The sequence below is a fragment of the Erythrolamprus reginae genome, unplaced genomic scaffold (genome assembly GCF_031021105.1).
Source record: "Erythrolamprus reginae isolate rEryReg1 unplaced genomic scaffold, rEryReg1.hap1 H_1, whole genome shotgun sequence".
Classification (NCBI taxonomy): domain Eukaryota; kingdom Metazoa; phylum Chordata; class Lepidosauria; order Squamata; family Dipsadidae; genus Erythrolamprus; species Erythrolamprus reginae.
Window position 1 is genome coordinate 2,364,033 of NW_027248462.1, and position 16,969 is coordinate 2,381,001.

Sequence of the window (16,969 nt, forward strand, 5' to 3'; positions counted from 1 at the left end):
CTAGGTCCTGGTCTGGCTCCACTGTGTGTTGTGCGATGTGTGAAGGAAATGCCGGTGAGTCCACCCACAATACTGATGTGTGGACACAGAATGATTTTCTGGTCTGGCAGAAGAGCTGCAACATCCCATTGGGGAACACAGTTGGCATTAAGTCGCCATGCAAAGGTGAAGTGGCTGGGACGCAGAGGGTTGTGTTGGGATGGACTCCTCCCACTGCTGAGAAGCTGGAGCCGTGGAAGGGCTGGACCTAGTGTGTTGGTGTTGCACTTGGGTGGCAACGACCTTGGACTGCTGAAGGGCTTGGCGCTCGTGGCCCAAGTCGATGAGGATCTTAGGGTCATGAGGAAGTGGTGGCCCAGCATGTGGCTGGTGTGGTCTTGGATCCTGCCTCACAAGGTTTGGAGGTTTGCACAGCATCCAAGAGCAATTGACAAACAAAGGATCCAGGTTAACAAAGAAATTGGAAAATTAGTTTTGGCCGAAGTGGGATTCATAATTAGGCAGCTAGACATTCACATTCATATTCCTGATCTCTACCATCCAGATGGGGTACACTTGACAGATATTGGCAATGACATCTTCTTGACAGACCTGCAGAGGGGCCTGCTGGAGCTGGTGCAGGCTTAAGGGGGAGCGGGGGGGCAAGATAGAGATCTGACCCCCAGCTGTGGCAAAAACAGGACGCAAAGGGTGGCAGTAGCAACTGTGTGTTCTCCCTTGGGCATCTTTTAAAAGATTATGGGCTCCTTCGTCTCACAACTCATGCTTCCTCCACGGATGGAGCGGTAGGAAGGAGGAGCACTTGGGGCTCATCTACGTCACTTCCGGTTCTGGGTCATGGAGGTGAGCCCCTCCCACACGCTGTGCATGGCTGTTCCATTTGGGTGAAGGCAGGCCACGCTTCACTCTTATCAAGCAAGGAGTTCGCCCATTGGTTGCCCAGGTATGTTCTGCTCAGGTATTCCACCCCATTTAGCTCCCACTGCAGGTCTATTACCGTAATCAATAAAGTGACCCATTTTCATCCAGCTCTTGTGTTCGAGTTTTCATTCCCTGTCCAGCGCAATGAAGTCTGATTCACAGATTATGAGCATATTTTTTATCACAGAATAATTCCAGTTTTCACATTTTCCATTTATTTATTATCTCACAAAATAATACATGAGATATGAATATAAGTGATACAAATAATTCATATATCAAACAAGGAATAATAAATGAGAGAAATATTAAAAGTAATCTTGTGCATTTATTACTATCTTTTTCGCTTAATAAGTTGCTCTCTATTATTTAACTCTGGTTTAATAAGGATTACATAACATTTTGGAAAATAAATACAAATCAGAAACCCAGCACTTGAGGTCAAAATGGAGAAAACCTCCACAGCCACCATGTATTTGCCTTTGGTGCTCAGGTAGGATGGAACAAAGGAGAGCCATACACTGCAGAAGATCAACGTGCTGAATGTGAGACATTTGGCCTCATTGAAACTGCTGGGGAGCTTCCTGGAGAAAAAAGCTACTGTGAAACTAGCAGCTGCAAGGAACCCCATGTATCCCAGGACACAGTAGAACATGGTAGCTGAACCTTCATTGCATTGTAGTAAAATCTCTTCAATTTCTGAATGAGTGTCAATTTCAGGGAAAGGGGGAAATGTGATGAGCCATACTGTACAGATGCCTGTCTGAATCAGGGAACAAGTAAGAACAATGCAGGGGGCCAAGCCTCTTCCAACCCATTTCTTCAGCTTGGATCCTGGCTTGGTGGCCATGAAAGCAAGAACCACAGTGATAGTTTTTGCCAGCACAGAAGACACAGCCACGGAGAAGATGATTCCAAAGGTAATTTGTCGGAGGAGACATATTATATTGCCAGGCACAACAAGGAATTGAAGTGAGCAAAGGAAGCATAAGAGAAGGGAGATGAGTAGAACATAAGTGAGGTTTCGGTTATTGGCCTTGACAATGGGAGTATGGTGATATTTCAAAAAAGTTGCCAGTACTCCTAAAGTGCCAAAACAAAGAGAAAGTGCCAGAGTGACTAAGGTTATCCCCATTGGTTCTTCATATGATAAGAAAGATATTTTCTTGGGAAGGCATGAATTTTTGTCCTTATTTGGATACTGTTCTTCTGGGCATTTAGAACAATCCTGCATGTCTGAAATTTAAGAATATAATTTTTCATTGATCAATATACTGTATATACACATCTATTTATTGTTTTATCTTTGTAATATAATAAAGAAAAAATGAACCAAACAGAAATACAGTGATACCTTGTCTTACGAATTTAATTGGTTCTGGAACGAGGTTCATAAGGTGAAAAGTTCGTAAGACGAAACAATGTTTCCCATGGGAATCAATGGAAAAAAGATTAATGCATGCAAGCCCAAAATTCACTCCTTTTGCCAGCCGAAGCACCCGTGTTTTCACAGCTGAGATGGCTCCCCTCCATGGGAAACCCCACCTCTGGACATCCGTGTTTTTGTGATGCTGCAGGGAACCCCAGCAGGGGAATCCCAGCAGCACAAAAATGGGTGCTTCACTGGCAATGGAAGTCCGGACATGGGTTTTCCCAGTGAGGGGAGCCTCAGCAAAATCACAGCATTGTAAAAACACAGAAGTCCTCGAAACCCCACCTCTAGACTTCCGTGTTTTTGTGATGTTGCGATTTTGCTGAGGCTCCCCTCACTGGGAAACCCCAACTCTGGACTTCTGTTGCCAGCAAAGCACCCATTTTTGCGCTGCTGGTATTCCTCTGCAGCATCTCAAAAACACAGAAGTCCCGAGGTGGGGGTTCCCGTGGAGGGGAGTCTCAGGGAAATCCCAGCAGCGCAAACATGAATGCTTCGCTGGCAATGAAAGTCTGGAGGTGGGGTTTCCCAGCAAAGGGAGCCTTTGGCTGGCAATGGAAGTCCGGAGGTGGGGCATCCCAGCGGCGGCGGCTTGAGTTTGTAGGGTAAAAATAGTTCAGAAGAAGAGGCAAAAAATCTTAAACCCCGGGTTCATATCTTGAAAAGTTCATATGACGAGGGGTTCCTAAGATGAGGTATCACTGTACAGTCAAAATAGAAATACAATATCAACAAAAATACATAACAAATTATTTTGAAGAATGAGAATGATAGTAAAATACAAAGAACAACAGGACATGGTAAAATAGTCATGATATTACAATTTACTTTGATACCCTATACTGCTATTGTGTATTTTATTTTCTACTGTGCCATTAATGACTTAGTAAGGAGAATTTAGAATAGTTGTCAGCTGCCACTTCATGCTTGTTTTACTATTGCTTTGTGCCAAATTGCCATAAAGTTGGGGGGAGAGCTATGAAACTCAATGTATCTCCTGAGGCTCAGCTCTCAAATTTGGATGTATGGGAAATAGATGCATATCAATCTCTACTTGAAATGTCCATTTTAAAAACATCTTTTTTAAAAATTCCATTGGATAGGAAACCCAGTGTGGGGGAAGCATCTAAGGAAAGGAATTGTTTGTCTTGAAAGGTTTTCTACATGACTTTCAGTTCTGAAAATCCTGCACTGGGGTAATGTACTAGAAATCTCTTGACTTCTAGTAAGCTATACCTTTTTCACCAAATGGAATTAAGGATAATTTTTACTTAGAAGATTAGACTGAGACAGTTCAGAAAATGCCTTTTCTTCTTTTAAAGGGGTTTCATTGTTATTATGGTGTTCTGTCCTATTGTTTATTCTATTCAACTGACATAAAATTTGCTACATGATTGTCATTGAGCCTAGCTAATATTTTAATTTAGGAAGTATATGGATCTTGGATCTCTGTGGTTGGAATACATGTGGGTTGTTAAGGGATTAATGCTTTATTTATTCTTTTTTGGTTTAAATTTAATATTACATTGTGCCAGAAAGCATTATCTAATATAAGACAGATGACCATGTAACCTTCTAAATAAATAAAATAGAATAAAACCATATGAATATTAATATTCACAAGTAAAACAGAGTGTTAGCGTTCTAAATAGCATCTGAGAAATAAAACAAGTCCCAGTCCATTTCTCTCAATCAGAGCTTGATTTATTAACAGAACCATGTTAACTACGCCATTGTCATTCCGATTCCCACCTAGGTTAAGGTTCATCTTACATCTCCCACACCCACAAGATTAGATTAGATTAGATTTATTGGATTTATATGCCGCCCCTCTCCGCAAACTCGGGGCAGCTCACAACAACAATAAAAACAGTACATAATAACAAATCCAATGCCCACCAATCTAATTACAGTTTAAAATTAATAAATTCATAAAACAATCCCAATGTATATAAAAACAGACACACAGTCAATCAATCAATGGCAAAACAACATGGGCAAGGGGGAGATGTTTAGTTCCCCCATGCCTGACGGCAGAGGTGGGTCTTAAGGAGTGGGGGCAATCCTAATCTCAGGGGGGAGCTGGTTCCAGAGGGTCGGGCCCCCCACAGAGAAGGCTCTTCCCCTGGGTCCCGCCAGACGGCATTGTTTGGTCGACGGGACCCGGAGAAGGCCGACTCTGTGGGACCTAACCGGTCACTGGGATTCGTGCGGCAGGAGGCGGTCCCGAAGATATTCTGGTCCGGTGCCATGAAGGGCTTTGTTCGTCACGAGAGCCAGTCTGTGTGCAGGAGCTTATCAACTTCCTCTTCTCTTAAGTTGAGGCAGAACAAACGGTGCCCTTGGCATGGAGAAAGGAATCTTTGGTTGTGTCTAGTAACTTTCCCCTCTGACTACTCACTACCCTCCCATCCCCCCTTGTGTCAGGCTGTACTCTCTAACTCCACATGAAGACTTCGGCCTGACACAGAGTTTATAGTTGGTAATTTCTACCATAATTTTAAAAAAGAAGAGAAGCCACTAGTGTTATTTTGGCCAAATCTATTAATTGTTCACATTATTTTGTAAATTAGATCAAATTAGTATTTACCATATTTTTTGGCGCATAGATGAACCAGAGTATAAGACACACCTTAATTTTTGGGGAGGAAAATAGGGGAAAGAATCTGCTTACCACGTAGCATCCTTAGTCTGATCACCTTCAACACATTATTTTATCCCCTGATTAAAGGCTTTAAAAAATCTTTATTCTGAGAGAGTAACAATGCAAGAGCTTGCAAGCCAGTAAGAGCTGGGAACATCATTAGCACCTGGAAAGAAACAGTCGGAGCAAATAGAGCAATGGAAAAAAACCCTGTAAAGACTTAGGGCTTGGAAAATATTCTTCTAACAGAATTGGAAGAAATCTTTGAGGTCTTCCATTCCAACCCTTTCCTCAAATATTTCTGGCAAGTGGTCTCTTCTTAAAAATCTTGTGTTGGAGCACCCACAATTTCTGACAGCAAACCATTTCAGTGATTAATTATCAATTAATTATTTATTCTGCCACAAATTTTCATCTTATATCCTTATATCTTCTTTGATTTATTAGTTTCCATCCATTGCTTCTTATTCTCCATTCAAGTGCTTTTGAGAATAGGTTGACCATCTCATCTCTGTGGCAGTCTCTTGGAGATTGGAATACTGCTATCACGGAGAGCTTAGGCACCAAGAGACAAATTCTTTGTGTAACCAATCATACTTGGCCAGCAAATAATATTCTATCATGTCATATGTATTGCTTTCCATCAAGTTAGATATATCCAGTTCCTGAACCCATTCTTCATATGTTTTAGACTCCAGCTCCCTAATCATCTTTGTTACTCTTGTGTGTACATTTATTTATCTATTTATCTATCTATCTGTCTGTCTGTCCGTCCGTCCGTCCGTCCGTCCGTCCATCCATCCATCCATCCATCCATCCATCCATCTATCTATCTATCTATCTATCTATCTATCTATCTATCCATCTATTAGATTTGTATGCTTCCCCTCTCTGGAGACTTGGAGTGATGCACAACAGTAAAGCACAGTACAAATCCAATAGTTAAAAAGAACAGTTAAAACCTTTAGTATAAAAACAGTCATACATCCCAAACGAAAACCATACATAAAACAAAAAGGCCAGGGGAATCAATTTCCCCATGCTTGGCAGCAGAGGTGGGTTTTTAACAGTTTGCAAAATGCAAGGAGGGTGGGGGCAGTCCTAATTTCCATGGGGAGTTGATTCCAGAGGGTTGGGGCCGCCACAGAGAAGGCTCTTCCCCTGGGTCCCGAGAAGGCCAACTTTCTGGGACCTAATCGGTCACTGGAATTTGTGCAGCAGAAGGCGGTCCCTTCTGCTGAGACTTCTAGAGTCTCAACATATTATATTTTGGTGACCAAAACTGGATTCAATGTAAAGTCTAAATAAATTAATAACCTAGTATAGATTAAATTCTGGTGTGGTTTCACAATGTTAAGATGAATTTTTGACACAATGTCTCTTACCCTTCTCTCTTGAAATTTTCTCTTTGGGGCATGGGAAACAATCATAGCAACAAAATGGCTTCCCTTCTTGTTTTTTCTTGAAATAACCAGGAAGGCAGCTCTCCGTACACACAGAAACAGGTAGTGTCTGCCCGAAAGGTGAAATAAAGTTAGCATTCAATCAGTTTTTTTAAATAAAAGAATTAAAATATCATGATATTCGGGTTTCTTCCCGTGTAGGATTTGGAAATTTCTGGCGACGTTTCGATGAGGTCCCACTCATCATCTTCAGGCTGGTGTTTCTGTCCTTGTTCTCAGACAAGCGGGATGATACCTCTCGCTTACCAGACATCTGGAAACCAGATGTCTGGTAAGCGAGAGGTATCATCCCGCTTGTTCATATTTTGGGGATGTCCCCAAAATATGAACAAGCGGGATGATACCTCTCGCTTACCAGACATCTGGAAACCAGCCCTCAAACATATCCCAGCCACAGAAACCAGACTCAGGACACACATTGTAAAGCAATCAAGCAGCCTGCAAGTTCTAACTACTCAGGACATCACGCCTAATCTACAACCATTAACTAATCAGCATACCTCAGCTACATCAACGACCCCAATTGTTACCCCTCTGACTCACCAGGAAGTTTCTACACAGCAGGCAATTGCTGAGCCATCAAACCACACCCAGCCACCAGTATTTATAGAAGGAAGGCAGCTCAGGTCTCGCAGTGTTCGTCTGAGAACAAGGACAGAAACACCAGCCTGAAGATGATGAGTGGGACCTCATCGAAACGTCGCCAGAAATTTCCAAATCCTACACGGGAAGAAACCCGAATATACCAAGACCGTCATATATATATATATATATATATATATATATATATATATATATATATATATATATATGTCACATGTTTAAGCTGAATTTGAAAATTAAGGGAGACTAGGATAGATCTATTTCGGCCTTATTTTGGCCTCATCAGCTAGCCATACCCACTGGGACTTGAACCTGCAACCTTTGCCTTGTAAGGCAGAGAATTATCCTCTAGGCTACAGTATCCAATCCCTTCAGCTCTGTACCAGGGAAGGGTTACATTTTTGTGGCGAATCACCCTGGTATATTGAAGGAACATCACAGCTCCTTTTTTTGCCTCATTGTGTATTTGACAAAATAAATAAAATAAATAAATTAAAATAAACAAACAAACAAATAAATAAGGATATTTCAAATACCCTGTATCAGAACTATATCTATATATAAACACATACATATTCTTTCTGTGTTTATTGACATAGAATTAATTTTGAACAACATTCCAGGGACAGAAGAAGAAAATTAAAATCTTACTTGGTTGAAACTGCTGTGCCAGGTAATGACTTCATCATGAATAGTGAATTTTTTCTCTTTATTCCAGAGATCCAGCTTCCCTACTTTTACTCGATTGAATGATTGGTTTGGGAAGGTGACCCAATTTATAATATCAAATCCGGATATCAATTCTCTCCTCTGATTGAACTGAACCCTATCTCCAGCACTGTTATTAAATGAGATCCCTTTTAGAAACTGGTGGAGCTGATTATCAATGAATATGTAAACAGTAAGAGAATAATCAGTAATTAATTCACTATTTTAATCAAATGCTGCAGCAACTTTTATTTATTATTTATATTGCAGATTTCTAAACTGCCAATTCCCTCAAAAGGGGGCTGTTAAATATAATATAATTTATAAACAAAACAATGTATACAATTAACGTAATAATTAAAATAAAGTTAGAATTTTAAAAAATTAGCATAGAATAATGTCATTAAAAATTCAAAAGTGTAATCATCCCCAAAAGGCCATTTAATGTTGATTATTACAGGTAGGGAGGAAGACTAATATAATCCCTGAATAAGGATGCACTTCTAGTTTTTTATCCCTTTGCAGAAGACCAGAGTGTGGAGAGCTTCCTCACGTGTAGGGACAATACATTGCTTAATGCGGGGACAACAGCAAAGAAGGCTCTCTTCTTACACCCTTCCAGACAAAATTATTTGACTGAGTTTTCAGCTATCTTCCCTGTTTGATCAAGTAAGACAGGCTGATGAGATGGGGTAAAAACAGTTGTGTATGTAATTTGACACTATGCCATGTAGGATTTTATTGATGATGATGAAACAGCTTGAACTGGACCCAGAAGCACACTGGTACCCAAGGCAGTTCATAGTGCAAGGGTGTTATAAAGTGATCCCTCGATCATCGCGAGGGTTCCGTTCCAGGACCCCTCGCGATGATCGATTTCTCGCGAAGTAGCGGTGCGGAAGTAAAAACACCATCTGCGCATGCGCAGATGGTGTTTTTACTTCCACCGCCGCCCGCCCTTCGCCCGCCATTGCCAGCTCCGCTTCCCAGCTGAGAAGCGGAGCTGGGGGTGTCCCGAAGAGCGCGCGCGCTTGCGGACACCCTAGCTCCGCTTCTCAGCTGGGAAGCAGAGCTGGGGTATCCCCGCGCTCGCGCGCGCCGCCCGCCATTACCAGCTCCGCTTCCCAGCTGAGAAGCAGAGCTGGGGGTGTCCCGAAGCGCGCGCGTGCTTGCGGACACCCTAGCTCCGCTTCTCAGCTGGGAAGCAGAGCTGGGGTATCCCCGCGCTCGTGCGCGCCGCCCGCCATTGCCAGCTCCGCTTCCCAGCTGAGAAGCAGAGCTGGGGGTGTCCCGAAGCGCGCGCGCGCTTGCGGACACCCTAGCTCCATTTCTCAGCTGGGAAGCAGAGCTGGGGTATCACCGCGCGCGCGCGCGCGCCGCCCGCCATTGCCAGCTCCACTTCCCAGCTGAGAAGCAGAGCTGGGGGTGTCCCGAAGCGCGCGCGCGCTTGCGGACACCCTAGCTCCGCTTCTCAGCTGGGAAGCAGAGCTGGGGTATCCCCGCGCCCGCGCGCGCCGCCCGCCATTGCCAGCTCCGCTTCCCAGCTGAGAAGCGGAGCTGGGGGTGTCCCGAAGAGCGCGCGCGCTTGCGGACACCCTAGCTCCGCTTCTCAGCTGGGAAGCAGAGCTGGGGTATCCCCGCGCTCGTGCGCGCCGCCCGCCATTACCAGCTCCGCTTCCCAGCTGAGAAGCAGAGCTGGGGGTGTCCCGAAGCGCGCGCGTGCTTGCGGACACCCTAGCTCCGCTTCTCAGCTGGGAAGCAGAGCTGGGGTATCCCCGCGCTCGTGCGCGCCGCCCGCCATTGCCAGCTCCGCTTCCCAGCTGAGAAGCAGAGCTGGGGGTGTCCCGAAGCGCGCGCGCGCTTGCGGACACCCTAGCTCCACTTCTCAGCTGGGAAGCAGAGCTGGGGTATCACCGCGCGCGCGCGCGCGCCGCCCGCCATTGCCAGCTCCACTTCCCAGCTGAGAAGCAGAGCTGGGGGTGTCCCGAAGCGCGCGCGCGCTTGCGGACACCCTAGCTCCGCTTCTCAGCTGGGAAGCAGAGCTGGGGTATCCCCGCGCCCGCGCGCGCCGCCCGCCATTGCCAGCTCCGCTTCCCAGCTGAGAAGCGGAGCTGGGGGTGTCCCGAAGCGCGCGCGCGCTTGCGGACACCCTAGCTCCGCTTCTCAGCTGGGAAGCAGAGCTGGGGTATCCCCGCCCGCGCGCGCGCCACCTGCCATTGCCAGTTCCGCTTCCCAGCTGAGAAGCGGAGCTGGGGGTGTCCCAAAGCGCGCGCGCGCCGCCCGCCCGCCCACACCGTTGCTGGGGCCGCTTCCCTGCTGAAAAGCGGAGCAGGGGTTTCCCGCGCGCGTGCCGCCCGCCCGCCCCGTTGCTCGCACCACCGCTGTCTTACCGGGGCAAGTGGGGGAAGACCCAGGGAAGCCTCTGCCCGGCGGGGAAACTCCACCATCTACGCATGCGTGGAAGGGCACGCATGCGCAGATGGTGGAGTTTACTTCCGGGTTGAAAACTCGCGATATAGCGTTTCGCAATACTCGAGATCGCGAAACTCGAGGGATCACTGTATATACCCTTCTATTGCAACTCTTACATTTGTGTAGTTGCACTCTGCACCACCTGAAGCCTTCATATATATTCCATGTAGAGCTCATCGCAAAAGTCTGAAATGGCCAGTGCATGAATGACTGAGTATGTAACCTCATAATATAGAGTTTTAAAAAAGACCATCCTGGCCATAGCCACCTTATGTTTTTTGATCAGGAGCCCTGAGTCCATGATACTTCCAAGTTATACATGGATGGTTTTCTCATCCAAGACCAAAGATACTATTTCCCCAAAAGTCTCTTGCAAAGGATGAACATCAGGATGCCTACTTCAACTTTCTAGGTTGGAGATGACAGGCAATAGTTATAGACTGTTTCTTCTCTTTATTCTTATTGTTTTCACCATTTGGCAAACATTATGGGATTCTCCATACACTTCGCTTTCATATCAGTCTAGAAAAAAATTGCCCTTAATCTAATAAAATGCTACAAAAATAGATAATTTTGTATGGACACAATGTTGTGGGGTTTTTTTTAATAAAAACCCAAATTATTTGTGGAAAATATTGGTAAGATTATAAAATGAAAAGAAAATATGAATCTGAAAATTAGTATAGTCATGGCAACTACAGTATGTTAGACTGGATAACTTTAGTTTTAAAAGTGCATAATAAATGGATGGATAATGAACCCAGGTAAATGAATTTAGAAATATTTTACTTATGCAAATTATTCAATATATATATATATTACTTATGCAGGTTATTCAATATATATATTGAATAATTTTCAAATTCAGCTATATATATATATATATATATATATATATATATATATATATATATATATATATATATAAGCTTGGAACTTCAGCCTGATGATGGTGAATGTGATTTCACCGAAACGTCGCATAGACATGCAAAATATTACACAGGGCAAAACCCGAACTCAGAACAATCTACATATATATATATATATATATATATGTGTGTGTGTGTGTGTGTGTGTGTGTGTGTGTGTGTCAAATGTTTAAGCTGAATTTGAAAATTAAGGGAGACTAGGATAGATCTATTTCGGCCTCATTTTGGCCTCATCAGCTAGCCATACCCACTGGGACTTGAACCTGCAACCTTTGCCTTGTAAGGCAGAGAATTATCCTCTAGGCTACAGTATCCAATCCCTTCAGCTCTGTACCAGGGAAGGGTTACATTTTGTGTCGAATCACCCTGGTATATTGAAGGAACATCACAGCTCCTTTTTTGCCTCTCGGCCCAACCCAGGGCCATTTTCAAGGCAGTTAATTTTATTGATAGCCGACATTTCTATCTGTATGTGTCAAATGTTTAAGCTGAATTTGAAAATTAAGGGAGACTAGGATAGATCTATTTCGGCCTCATTTTGGCCTCATCAGCTAGCCATACCCACTGGGACTTGAACCTGCAACCTTTGCCTTGTAAGGCAGAGAATTATCTTCTAGGCTACAGTATCCAATCCCTTCAGCTCTGTACCAGGGAAGGGTTACATTTTGTGTCGAATCACCCTGGTATATTGAAGGAATATCACAGCTCCTTTTTTGCCTCTTGGTATATTCGGGTTTCTTCCCGTGTAGGATTTGGAAATTTCTGGCGACGTTTCGATGAGGTCCCACTCATCATCTTCAGGCTGGTGTTTCTGTCCTTGTTCTCAGAATATATATATATATATATATATATATATATATATATATATATATATATATATTCGTAGATTTTCATGGGTATATGTATGTAGATTGTTCTGAGTTCGGGTTTTGCCCCACGTATCCAATCACAAAAATATGTAACCCTTCCCTGGTGCAGAGCTGAAGGGATTGGATACTGTAGCCTAGAGGTTAATTCTCTGCCTTTCAAGGCAAAGGTTGCAGGTTCATTCCCAGTGGGGGTATGGCTAGCTGATGAGGCCAAAATAAGGGCGAAATAGATCTATCCTAGTCTCCCTTAATTTTCAAATTCAGCAAAAAAATACATATTGAATACATATATACATATACACATGCATGCACACAAACACAACACACAAACATACACATATACAGTATCTCTTTTTGTTATTATAGCAATATACCTGAAATTCTTTTATATACCTATTCTATGAGTTATAGTTAGTCCCAATGTTGCATATATTTTTAAAAAAATAAATGAAGTAATACTTACACATATGTGTGTGTGTGTATGTGTGTGTATATATACATATATACATATACACATACTGTATATATGTGTGTGTCACATGTTTTTGCTGAATTTGAAAATTAAGGGAGACTAGGATAGATCTATTTTGGCCTTATCTTGGCCTCATCAGCTAGCCATACCCTCACTGGGACTTGAACCTGCAACTTTTGCCTTATAAGGCAGAGAATTAACCTCTAGGCTACAGTATCCAATCCCTCCAGCTCTGTACCAGGGAAGGGTTACATATATTTTCAGAAACAGTGATAATGTGACAGATTTAGGACAAATGAGAGTTAAGTTGCAGAATGTATGTATTAAAGAAGACTGAATAGAGAGGACAGGTGAACACTGAAAATTTTACGGAGAAAGTTGTAAGATACTTAAAAAGAGAGCTAAAGAGAGTTGAAGGGAAACAAGCAGTGCATGAAGCAGTACATGATCCTGGGAAAAGCTAGAATGGTTTGAAAGATAGAAAGTTATACAGAAGGTGCAAATAATATTTAGCAATAGCACTTAGACTTATACACCACTTCACAGTGCTTTACAACCCTCTCTAAGCGGTTTACAGAATCAGCATATTATCCCCAATAATCTGGGTCCTCATTTTGTTGACCTTGGAAGAATGAGTCCACCTTGAACCTGGTGACATTCGATCTGCCAAACTGCTGGCAGCTGGTGATTGGCAGAAATAGCCTGCAGTACTGCATTCTAACCACTGTGCCACCATAATGGTTTGTATGCTGAGTCTGTTCAGTACCTGCCATAGCTGTTCCTTCTGAATGTTCAGTTTCCTTCCATTTGGCATTCCACTGTCTTTTTGTTCAAACTGCATGTAATGTAAAGCATGAGCTATAGCATAAACGGCATTGTATATATTATAACTGTGGCCAGTCATTCTCATTTCAAAAAAAGCTCCTGGAAGCTTCTCCAATTTTTCTTCCAAAGTGCAGAGGTCACTCTCTTTCAAATTGATCAAGGGACTGGGAAAGGCACATTCAAATGCATGTGCCCACACATCTTTGATAAAGCCATCTTCTTTTGATAAGAAATGGTCCCTTGCCTGAACAAAGTGCTGAAAACCTGGAATTTCATTGGAATGAACTGAAAAGGACAGGGAACCATGGATATCTTGAATATCCCAGCTCCTTTGGTAAAATATTGATGCAACATCCATTTGGGAGGGTACGACCCATACTTTACCTTTTGATTCTACAGATACTGTTTCCATTTTTGGAAGATATAGCAACAACCGCAGATGCAGAAGAGTTTTTTCATAGACAATTACCACATTGGCTTTATTATTCATAGTGAAATAAAAGATTTCTATCATCCCCTCTATTTCCTCGAATAAGTTATTGATATAAATGGGTTTAATTCTTTTTAAAAAAGCAATACAAATCCCATGAAGAGGGAAAGTTGAAATGGCCATTCTCACAAATCTTTCACTTTCATCACGCACAAGGATACCAACCCAGATCCATTTGAAATACACAAGCAGTTGAAGAAGTCCTTGGTATATAAAATTTTCATCTGGGACCATGTGGTAGAAGGAAAAAGATTTAATTTCATCCATTGTCTCTGGATGTGACCCATATATTAGCTACAGGGTTAAGAAAATTAATAGAAAAAACAGAAGGGAAAGAAATGAAGAAATAGTTGTCATTGTTAGCAACTGTCAACAAATCTCCTCTAATTTAGGAGTCATCCTGAAATATAATAAACTCAATTCAATTTAGCAGCCTTATAAGTGTCAAATATTCTTTTCTGTTCAACTATTCAGAGGATAGATTTGTGGTATTCTTGTAATTGATAATGTCACATTTTAGTTATAAATCTACATTTTAAATCAAGTCAATTGCTTTCTCAGAATATTGTTTTCCAGGAAATTTTCCAGGAATTTTTGCAATAGAGGTCTAAGTTGAATGATTTATTGGTAGATTAAAATTTAACTTGCTTTCAGTTGAAAATCATCTCATGGGACAGCACTCAATCACCTAACTTGAAGAAAGCAAAGTGATAAGCCTTTCATAATAGAATAGAATTCTTTATTGGTCAAGTGTGACTGGACACAAATTTTTTTTGTCTTTTGGTGCATATGCTCCCAGTATATATAAAAGAAAAGAAATACATTTGTCAATAATCATGAGGTACAACACTTAATGATTGTCATAGGGTACAAATAAGCAATAACAAAGCTTATTGATTTGGGAGATCACTGTCTAGCTTGTCGTGACTGAACATCATCTTTATTTGAATATGACTTATAATTTTCTCTTGTTTATTCAATACACTATTCCAATTCATATTTTCCACATTGTCTCAGCATTATTCAATTGGGTTTCTTTATAGGTTTTATTAATTAATGTAAACTGAAACGATCACTACCAGGTTTCCAATTTACAAAAAGATCAAAAAGAAAAATATAATTGATTCATAGCTTCTCACAATTCACCACATTACTTACCTGTGGAAGTTGGTAGATCTCCAAAATATGTGCCAGGTCAATAGATATTTCAGAATAAAGAGCCCCAATGACTGATACTAAATTGGTTTGGATGCCACACTTATAATTGGGAATCATTCTCTTCAGTGATGAAAAAAGTTCCATTGTGGCATGATAAATACATTTTCTACCATAGCTGTCAAAAATATGAATGCCCAAGGTGACATTGGGCAAGATGTGAGGGCTTTCATTGATTTCTTTTACAGCAAATATCAAAGCCAAAATATGCTGATAAAACTTAGTCTGGACTCTGGAATAATAATTGTATGTGATAAAAGAGCATATCGTATTTAAGAGAAAAAAATGCAGCAAATATATATAAATATTTTTCTTCTTAAAGCAATAACCTCAGTGTCATGCATTGTGTATTAAATGTGGCATATGGTTTACCTTCACATAACTTTGAACAAGAACAACAACAAAACCCCCAAGCATCTAGTGTAGTAAAGGCGAAGATTTTTTGGCTTGGTGCCAAAAGGGTGCGAGCATGTGAGATAGGGTGCACATGTGCCCATACTCATAATGCAATGCCCTCCCACCTATATGTGCACAACCCATGCACTGTCCCCCCATGCCTGTGCACAACTCCTCCACGCTGCCTCCTCCATGTGCACTGAAGCCTCCAGACTTCCATTTTTGCCATCCCCAGGTTTCAGGAGGCTTTCCTGAATCCTGAAACTTGGGATTGGCAAAGAACAGCTCAGCAGCCAAGCCAGAATTTCTTTTCCAAACTTCTGTTTGGCTGGTTGAGCCATTTTTTACCATCCTCAGGGTTCAGGAGGCATTCCTGAAGCCTGGGGAGAATGAAAATGGCCAAAAAGAAGACCAAAAATCAGCTGGTCAGCATGTGCATGCATGCTGGTGTTGACATAGGGCAATGGCTTGCATGCCCTCAGATATGACTTCTTGTGCCAACTCTGGTGCACGTGCCATAGGTTCACCATAATGGATATGGTGTCTTAAATCCTCCTGAAATCAATCTTAAATCCTCCAGAAATCAATCAGGATTTCTGTCACATTGTCAGAATCCTTTCATTTTCTCTATGTATATTAAAGCAGTCTGTTTTAATTCCTTTAAGAATCCAAGGAAATTAATGAAGAATGGAAAATTTGAACTAGACCAAAATATATTTTATCACTTTAATATTTATTTTGGTCTGTAAAATATTGTCACATATATAAATGTAAAATGGATATGATACATTGCAAGGTGGTGACACTTACATGGGTTCACCAATAAATGAAAGATGGGGATCTTCTATGAAGTTTTCTACTTCTGTAGGCATGGACATGAAAGAAGTAATGGCACCAATGATGAAATCACCAGGTTGGAAATAGTTGTGAGAAATAGGAAGAGGATCACTAATGATGCAATTTTTGAAATCACATTTCCAAACCATATGAGTTAAAAGCAAGAGTAAAATAATCAAAGTCATTATGCTAAATGTATATCTATAGAACAGTTTGCATGATAATATTTTAGAATGTTCAAAAATATATTAACTTTGTTTGCCTTACCAAGCCATTCTCACACAATTATTCTGAAACTTTGAATGCAGATCATTCAATCTATGCATTATGACAGCTAGGAAATATTTATACTAATTGTAAGCTTTGAGTCCTCATTGGATATAAATTTGCCAGAAAGGCTTTAACAACAGGCAGAAATAATAACAGTATTTTGATAATTACAGATGATAGGAATAATTGCCTCTATATGAAGGAAACAATACTTACGGTAAAAAACAGTTAATATTTTTTTCTAATTAAGGTTCCTTTGTAAATAGCAAAATTAATTTTACTAACATCTGGATCTTCCTTTCATTGGAATGCTGATTGTTTATTATTAAGGATAGTAGATAATTTATGAATTTGGGAAAAAGAAGATAAAGGTAATTTGGGGAGAGCAAAGTGGCTTACTGCTTACTGCCTAATGATCCAAAT

At 41.5% G+C, this 16,969-nt stretch overlaps 1 protein-coding gene across 1 annotated transcript; it reads right to left on the reverse strand.

Moving 5' to 3' along the window:
- Window positions 1-1,255: 1,255 nt before the first annotated feature.
- LOC139155299 (vomeronasal type-2 receptor 26-like) lies at window positions 1,256-16,461 on the reverse strand. The gene is made up of 6 exons (XM_070730421.1): window positions 16,250-16,461; window positions 14,987-15,275; window positions 13,280-14,122; window positions 7,715-7,939; window positions 6,383-6,509; window positions 1,256-2,157 (listed from the first exon to the last, which is right to left on the reverse strand). The coding sequence occupies exons 1-6, from the start codon at window positions 16,459-16,461 to the stop codon at window positions 1,256-1,258; spliced, it is 2,598 nt and encodes an 865-aa protein (XP_070586522.1).
- Window positions 16,462-16,969: the final 508 nt, after the last annotated feature.